Genomic DNA, 8,929 nt, shown 5'->3' on the forward strand with positions numbered 1-8,929 from the left:
TATAGCAAAAACCTCTCAAAAAAAAAAAAAAATTCACTCCCAGCATGTGTGCATGCATGCCCAAAATCCCAACAGGAGAATGGAGGAGAAGGGATTGTGGTGTGGCATCCTCCCTGGGGAGAGATCTCTTGCTTTCTGACTCTTTATCTCTCTGGTGAGCACAGGCACCCTATAGCAAAACAAACAAACAAACAAACAAAAAACTCTTTAAAAAAAAAGAGAGGGACTAGCAGTTAGCGTAATGGGTGTGTCACTGGACTCCCACGTAGTTGACCACGGTTCACGTCCCAACCCGGCGGCTTAAAACTCACACTGGGCGTGTATGCGTGCGTGCCCAGGATCCCGAGAGGTGAATGGAGGAGAAGGGATTGCGGCGTGGCCATCCCCCATGGGGGGGTGATTTCTCGCTTTCTGTCTCTCTCTGTCTTTCTGGGGAGCACACGCGCCCTATAGCGAAAACCTCTCTTAAAAAGAAAAAAGAGAATAGATTTGAGCTAGTGTGCCTGGGTATGATCTCCACGCCCCTCTGTATCTTAGTGACCCCCTAAGGTTGCTAGGTTGTTACCCCCCTAATGGGGGGTAAAGGTGTTAACATTTGTAAAGTGCTTAGAATAGTGCCTGACACAAAATTAGAATGACATACCCATCAAATAAATGTATCATTTTGCTACTACTTTTATCCTCATCTATGATACATTTTTGCCTATCCCTGTGAAGTCAGTAAAGGGTAGGGTAAAGATACTATTTTTTTATTACAGATTGGAAAACTGAGGGCCAGGATACATAATAACCTCCACCTTCACCCCCTCCCATTAGACCACACTGCTTGCCTATGATCCCAGACCCTAAATTAAATCTTTCCCAGTGACTGCTTAAGAAAAAAAACTTTGTAACTCCCCAACCCCTGCCATGCAACTCCTTAATGGCAAAATAGTAACGTTGCTAGCTAGAAAATAGTCCTTCGTCACTCTCTCCACAGGCTTCCAGCTAAAGCCTCTGCTACAAACTAGGATACAGGATACAACTGGCTTGGGCACCTACCTGGGGTAGAAGAACTCCCCTGTCCCCGCAACCCCCACATTCTGCCTCAGTCTCCTCCCTCCTCTCAGCTGCTCCGCCCTGTGTTGGCTTTGAGAGCAGCTGCTCTTCAAGAAGGCCGACCAGCAGCCCCGCCCCCACAATTAAGAGCTTGGAGTCACCCTGTCAATGGGCGGAGCCTCCACCCGGGCCCCACCCTTTACTGCCCCATGACCCCGTGAGTCGCTGCTCTCGCCCGGGTAATAAGGGCTCGCCATCTGAGCGCACCCAGCCTTACCCCTGTGTAGGTGGGAGGATCGATGCAATTGGTGGGGGGAGCGGGGAGTGCTTGGTGGCAGTGAAGGAGGAGGCAGCAGAGGGTCATGGCGATCTCAGTTACTGAGCATCTAGCTGGACCCTCACCCACCCGGCTGTGGCCTGTTCATGTTAAAGCTCCCAGAATGCTCCACCTTGCTTCGGAGAGGAGAAGACAGGAGTGGGGACAATGGCAGCCTGGGGCTTGTACTCATTACATTCCGGCCTGGTGGGGCCTTGGAGCGCAGGGAGAAAAGCAAGGCCTGATGAGAAGGGGCTCTTGAGCTTTGCGGAGTTGGAAGTTGAGACTGGGGACTACTTGGAGCCCCCACCCACCCTAAGATACCTGTGCCTACCTTTATCCTCCCTGGAGCCTCAGGGTATGCATCTCCTGTGCACTTACATACCCCAGCTCCCAGACACACCCACATACACACCCCACCTAGAGGCCAACAGCTCCCTTCATTTCCGGGGACTGGCATGCAGTCACCCGCACATGATACATGGATCGGCACAGACACGTCCACACGCAGTCCCAGGCTTAAGCATGTACTCCACGGTGCCTTTGCATTCTCCCGCCTGAGAACATTTAATGGCCCTTCATTAAGCTTGCACAGGCTCCAGAGTCCGGCCCTAGGCTCATCAGCATTGTAGTACCCTAACAGGTGTTCTGGCTCTATGAAGAAGTTGAGTTAGGGCCAGCAGCAGACATGGAGGTTAAGGCTGCTGGGTCCCACATGGCCAACCGTGCTGTTTGAATCCCAGATCCAGCAGCTTGAAAGCGCACATATGAGTGCATGCCTACAATGTGTGTGCATGCCCAAAATCCCAGGAGAATGGAGAAGGGATTGTAGTGTGGCCATCCCCCCAGGGGATTCTTGTTTGCTTGCTTTCTCTCACATGTGTGTGCTCTTTCTCTCCCCATCTCAGTCTCTCTAGACAATGTGTGTGCCCTATGGCAAAAAAAAAAAAAAAAAGCTCTAGGTCTAGCCGTGTGACCTTGGGAAACCATCTGAGTCCCTGTGTCGTAATCTTAAAATGGCAGAAACAGGGTCTGCCAGGTGGCATGGTGGTTAAGACAGCTGGATTCAGCATGGCCAACTGTGAAGTTGAAGTCCTAGAACATGTTTTGGCAGCTTCCAAAACATGTTGGGCGTTGGGGCCAGCTGGTGGCATAGTGGTCAAGGTGCTGGACTCCCATGTGACTGACCTACAGTTTAAGTCCTAGACCCTGTGGTTTGAAACTCCTGCCAGGCATGTGTGTGTGCATGCCGAAAATCCTAAGAGAAGAATGGAGGGGAAGGGATTGCTTCATGACCATCCCCCCAAGGGATGGTTTCTCACTTTCTGTCTGTCTCTCTTTTTGTCTCTGGCAAGTGCACATGCTAAATAGCAAATGTCTCGTTAAAAAAAAAAAAGTTAGGCATGGGTACTCAAAATCCTCAGAGGAGAATGGAGACAGGGTTGCAGTGTGGTCATCCTCCCTGGTAGTGCTGTCTCACTCAGTTCCCCTCTTTCTCATTCTCGGCTCTCCCTAGTCAGTGTGTCCTATAGCAAAATTTATTTTAAAAATAGCAATAACACTCAACTCATAGGATTGTCTAGGACTAAATGAAATCGTGTATATATTATTCTTGAACTAGTGATGCTCAGTAAATGCCACATGCAGCAATTGCTAAATTAGAATTTAAGAGAGATTTTTGCTATAGGGTATGTGCACTCACCAGAGAGACAGAGAAAGACAGAGATAGAAGTCACTCCTCTTGGGCAGGGGGCTGGCCACACTGTAATCCCTTCTCCTCCATTCTCCTTTTGGAATTTTGGGCACGCATGCACACATGCCCAGCATGAGTTTCAAGCTGCTGGGTCCAGGACTCGAACTGCAGTCAGCCATGTGGGAGTCCAGCCATGCAACCATTATGCCATCTGCTGGTCCCAAAATTAGCATGTTTTCCTTTAGGAAGCTTAGACTAGAAAAATGAGAGGCATCACACACACGGGGAGTTACCCCAACAGGCTTCCTAACCCAGGCTTTGCAGACTTCTGGGACAAAGCGAAGTGCAAAAGCAACCCCAGCTGCCCTCCCCATCTGCCGCTAGTGCAGCTTGGTCTGTGGTTGGAACTGCTGGGAAAAGGCAGGAAAGGCAGGAAAGGCCAGGAGGGTGGGCAGGAGAAACCCTCTGAGTCACTCCAGGGGGCTGAGGGACGCCAGCTTCTGACAGGAGGTTTGTTGTTCTCTGTCTAGTTTCCTCTCTTCCCTGGAGACCCTCCCCTATGGCAGAGCTGCAGTGTTGTCAGCAGAGGGGCCCCCAGGGACCCCCCAGTAGGATGGGGTGGGGCAAGGCTGCACTGCTCCTCCACTCTGGGATCCTCCCCAGGGCCTGACCTAGCTCTGTCCCCAAGCACTTCCAGAACCTGGGCATCAGAGCTGGCTGCCCCTTCCCTCCTCCTCCTTCCTGTCCCATCCACTCCACCTTCTGGAGGGCCCCAGTGTGACAGGAAACTGGGCTGGAGGGCAGTACTGTGGCTGCAGGGGGCCGGGGCTAAGAGGCACTCCCCTCCTTTGCCACTGGAAAAGCTCACTGGAGGGCATAGCATTCCCAGCCTGCCCTGCTCTGGAGACAGGAGCAGGGCATGTTGGGAGTTGTAGTTCTCCCGACACGCTGTGACTCCTGTGCAGAGCGTTAGAAAGAGGCAAGGAAGCTGGAGGGGAGGACAGTGTAGGGAAAGGAATGAGGAGAAGCAAGAGAGGCGGAGGTCCATCTTTTTAGCAGACGTTCCACTCTGACCCCATCCTTGGACCCTGACTCTGACAGAGCGGCAGTCTAGAGCTGAATATCTTTAGAGCCAGTTAACAGAGATGAAAACTCTAAGCAAATGAAATCAAGCCCTTTTTCTTTTTTTCTTTTTTTTGAGAGGTTTTCACTATAGGGCGCGTGCGCTCGCCAGACAGAGACAGAGAGACAGGAAGCGAGAAATCACCCCCCTGGGGGGATGGCCACGCCGCAATCCCTTCTCCATTCTCGTCTCGGGATCTTGGGCATGCACGCACACGCACCCGGCTTGAGTTTTAAGCCACCGGATCCGGGACGCGAACCGCGGTCGACTATGTGGGAGTCCAGCGACATAGCCATTACCTAACTGCTGGTCCCCATGAGTTTTAAGCCACCAGGTCCGGGACACAAACTGCCATGGACTACAAGGGAGTCCAGCGACATAGCCATTATGCTAACTGCTGGTCCCGAAATCAAGCCCCTTTTCTACCAGGCCGAACAAGAAGGTCAGGCTGAGGCGGCTGGCCCCTCACCCACCCTCCCCTGGCCTGGAGAACCCGTCTTAGTCTTGGTCCTTGGGCTGTGGTGCCTCCCCAGCTCCCCTCAGGTTCAGCTCTGCTCCCACCTGGGAGAGGAGCAAGAGAATGTGTAAAAGGGGGCAGAGGTCGCAGGAATCACAGACACCTTCCGCTTAGTGAAACCAAGTCCCTAGTTGGGCCTGACAGCTGGGCCAAGGGCGGGGTCGCAGCCCGGCAGCCAGCGAAGGTAAATCCATGTGACTCAACCCTCCCATCCCCAGTCCCCAGGCCCTTATCTCCAGAAACCAGAGCTGCCACCCACCCAGGCAGCCTGGGGCTCTGCCCTCACTGCCCCCTCCCCACGCCCACCCTGCTGGGGCCATGAGCAGGATGGGGTGAGCCCAGCTGACTACTCTGCCCTCTGCCCAGGAGGACCATGCGGCAGTAGCAGCCATGCTGCCCTTCCTGCTGGCCACACTGGGCACCACGGCCCTCAACAACAGCAACCCCAAGGACTACTGCTACAGCGCCCGCATCCGCAGCACTGTCCTGCAGGGCCTGCCCTTCGGGGGCGTCCCCACCGTGCTGGCTCTCGACTTCATGTGTTTCCTCGTAAGTGCACGCCTGCGCCTTCCGCCCTTGGCATGCCGGCCCCGTTCATACCTGTGAACGCCTGCAGCTCTCTACGCCCTCCCACCTGGGCCTGACTTCCCAGGCTTGATGCAGGAGGGTCCCCTTGTGCAGCCCAAGCCAGGTCATCTCCTCTTAGGCTGAGCTTCTGGCCCCTCTCCCTGTCCTCCTGGCTAGTCCAGCACGTGGACAGCCTCTCTACCCACCGACTATCCCCTCTTCCCTCAGGCACTGCTGTTCTTATTCTCCATCCTCCGGAAGGTGGCCTGGGACTATGGGCGGCTGGCCTTGGTAACAGATGCAGACAGGTAAGGGTCTAGGACTTTCCTTCCTCCTGTACACACATGCACCCGCACACACATGCACCCATACATACATGCACCCACATACATGCACCTGCACACACATAAACCCACACATATATTCACCCATACACATATGCATCCACACACGTGCACCCATACACACATGCGCCTGTATGCACATGCACATGCACCTGCATGTACCTGCACTCATACACACATGCACCTGCATGCATGTGCACCCACACGCACATGCACCTGCACATGCATGCACCCGCAGACGCACACACCCATACACACGTGCATCCACACACATATGCACCTGTACACACATGCACCCATACACACATGCACCCGTACACACATGCCCCTTGCTATGCACGCTTCAGGAACAGGAAGGAGCCAGCCCTCTCATCCTCTTGCTGAGGAACAAAGAGGGACTAGTCCCAGAGCAGGCCTGGGGGCCATGAGGCCCTCAGTGTCCAGGCCAGGGCCTCTCCCCTGCCCCTGCTAACCCTGTGTTCTCTGTCCCCAGGCTCCGGCGGCAGGAGAGGGACCGAGTGGAACAGGAATAGTATGTGGGGCACCAGCCCCCTCATCCTCACTAAACCAGCTTTCCCTCTTCTCACGCTCCTCTTCTCTCCCTGCCAAGTCACTGGTTTCTTTTGCAGTTCTCTCCTCTGCAGGCTCATGTTTCGGATTAATGCAGGCGGTGTGCTTTGCCGAGCAGGGGCTCCCCAGCTTGTCTCTGCCTCTCCCCTTCCATCTCTCCCTGGCTCCCTGCCTGGGAGAGGTCCCTCCTGTGTGCTCCCCACCCCCCGCCTTCACGGCCCTGCTTGGAGGAGGGGAGGAGCCGTCCCCTGGGGAGTGCGCAGCACCACCCTCCGCACAGTCATGCAGAGACAAGATCGGGCGTCACCAGCAGCTCCCCATCCCTAACAGCCAGTTCTTCGTATTCCAGGGTTCCCTGCTCACCCCTTCTGGAGGCCTGGGAGGGGGGCTGTCCTAGGAGCCCCAGTCCAGCTCTCTGTGTCACAGTGTGGTCTGTCCATAGGACTGGAGTTGGAGCTGCAGCGGCCACTGGGATCAGGGAACAGGGAGGGTAGCGCCCCTTCAGGGAGACATCTCCCAGCCTCTAGTGCCCAACTCTTCCAGCCCTCTCCCAGTCCACCCCTTCCTTCATCTTCCCATTGCTCTGTGCAAGTTGGCTCTGTTGCCCCCTCTCTGCCCCCACCCCCTGCTGGTCAACTATGGAACTGCATCCTCACTTCCACTTCCATCAGGGCAATGACGACAATCTTGACCTCCCCTAAGGCCCCAGTGGCCAGCTTCGGTGGCCCCCCAGGGACCCCCCTGAAGGGAAGAGCCACATCTGAGGGAAGCAGGGTAGAGGGCAGTCATTCCTCTTGCTTCAGCCCTTGCGCTTTCTGTGCCTTCTCTAGCCCTGGATCTGTGGAGCCTTCACCCCTGCTCTGTAGGGGCTCACACTCACCAGGCTCTTTGATTTCTCATCTCCCCCACCCCAGTGTGGCCTCAGCTATGCACGGGGACAGCCATGACCGGTATGAGCGTCTCACCTCTGTCTCCAGCTCCGTCGACTTTGACCAAAGAGACAATGTGAGTGTCCTCCCACTCCCACCTCAGACCGGGGCCCCTGAGCTGACGGCAGCCGGCTTCTGCGGGTGTGCAGGCGGGCCTGCTGGTGCCCTCAGCAAGGGCAGAGGCTTGTGGGAGCTCCATGGATGGCCTCCCCAGCCTGGAACCACCAATCCCTGTCGCACACGGCAGGCCCCGAACCAGCACAGCCCCACACCTGTATGCTCCAGATTTTGTTCCCCATGGGGTGCTGTGCCCACCCTGCCCACGCATCCTGGGGCCCCTGTTTCTCCTTAGATGTGCTTTTGGGAGTATAACAAGCCGTGGGGCAGCCAGTGGAGTGGTGATGAAGGCAGCTGGATCCCACATGGCTGGTTGCACAATCTGAGTCCTGGACCCGGGGTCACACCCTAGGCACATATGCCGAAAATCCCAGGAGGAGATAGGAAAAGAGACTGGGGAGATGATTTTTCACACACACACACATACACACACACACACACACACCCATCTCCCCAGTGAGCACATGACCCTATAGCCAGCTAAAAAACCAAATTAAATTTAAAAGGAAGTGAGGAGGGGATATAATGAACCTTAAGATCTGTGTAGCGAAAACACAGACTCCTCCGGGTAGGCCAGAGGTTGCAGGCTGGCGGCCTCCAGCCAAACGGATCTGGTTGACCCGCTTGTGAATTGAAGCCGAATGGCAGTGGCCCCTTTAGATGGCATCTGTGGGCTGGGTCGTAGTCCCCAGACTCGTTTTCCTAGCAGACCCAGCACTTAGCTGCTACCTGCCTGCTCTGTCATTCTGGGAATCGAGGGTTAAAACCTCAGACCCTGGGTGGCCCTGGTCAGTCAGCCTAGGCTGTGGGTCCTGCAGGCGCCAACAGAAGGCTGTCAGCTGCCTGAGCTGGACACACTCTGGTAAGTGCACAGCAGAAGTACCACCGTCAGCATGGTGTCCAGGGGGTCCCCAAACCCAGGTGACGTTGCCAGCAGGCAGCTCAGCCCTGCTCCTCCTCTTCCCGGTGGGGCGGAACCTTCTGGCAGGAGGTTGGAAAGGGCTCTGTCTGAATCTCCCCACCCTCTGCTTGAAGGTAGTCTGGGACCTGCAGGTGGGTGGGCACGGCCCGCAGGTGGGCTGGAAGATCCATGGCAGGAGCTCAGGCGGCATGGCCTAGCCTTCTGCTTTGGGCAAACCGCTCAAACCCCACCCCACTGCACCCTGGCCCACCCAGTGCAGGGTGCCTGTAAGGATCTGGGGCCAGATTCCAGAGTCTGGCAGTGATGCTTTTTCTTTGCAGACTGGGGCCCTCCCTGCCCCTTTCTGTCTCAGGGGACAAACGCATTCGAGGGGGCGGGGTTTTTTGGGGGGTTGGAGAGGGGAAGCTGTGCCGAGGGGAGCCACAGCCTGGGGTGATCAGTGAGGATGGGGTGGGTGAGATGAGGACTCCGCTGAGAGCTCTCTGTCCCCCCAGGGTTTCTGTTCCTGGCTGACAGCCATCTTCAGGATAAAGTAAGTGAACGGTCTTCAAGCTCTAAACAGAGAGAAACAGAGAAACGTCAGACCCGTCATCTCCCTACCAAATGCAGAGGCCGGCAGCTGTGAGGGCCTTAGTGCTCCTAGCCAGCCCAGCACCCTCCTCCCTCCTGCAGGAGGCCAGGCCTCCGCTGTCCCCAGAACACTCACTGAACCCCATGGTCTCCTCTGGGACCCCACACCCAGGGACCAGTCGGCCATTACCTCCCCCTTCCCAACTAGCCCCTGCGACACAAG

The 8,929-nt window shown here is 55.8% G+C and overlaps 1 protein-coding gene across 4 annotated transcripts in view; it reads left to right on the forward strand.

Moving 5' to 3' along the window:
- TMEM63B (transmembrane protein 63B) overlaps nucleotides 1-8,929 on the forward strand; it is a 35,872-nt gene that overhangs the window by 4,573 nt on the left and 22,370 nt on the right. For 3 of the 4 annotated variants that reach the window (XM_006149043.2, XM_006149045.2, XM_014588012.2), the window contains exons 2-6: nucleotides 5,054-5,236; nucleotides 5,483-5,562; nucleotides 6,092-6,130; nucleotides 7,083-7,173; nucleotides 8,631-8,668. In XM_006149043.2, the coding sequence (XP_006149105.1) occupies nucleotides 5,078-5,236; nucleotides 5,483-5,562; nucleotides 6,092-6,130; nucleotides 7,083-7,173; nucleotides 8,631-8,668 (407 nt within the window). In that variant the 5' untranslated portion in view covers nucleotides 5,054-5,077. The remainder of the gene's footprint in view (nucleotides 1-5,053; nucleotides 5,237-5,482; nucleotides 5,563-6,091; nucleotides 6,131-7,082; nucleotides 7,174-8,630; nucleotides 8,669-8,929) is intronic. The other variant, XM_006149046.2, reaches the window with a different exon arrangement.

This window comes from Tupaia chinensis, unplaced genomic scaffold (assembly GCF_000334495.1).
Source record: "Tupaia chinensis unplaced genomic scaffold, TupChi_1.0 Scaffold000252_1, whole genome shotgun sequence".
In the NCBI taxonomy this organism is placed as follows: Eukaryota; Metazoa; Chordata; class Mammalia; order Scandentia; family Tupaiidae; genus Tupaia; species Tupaia belangeri.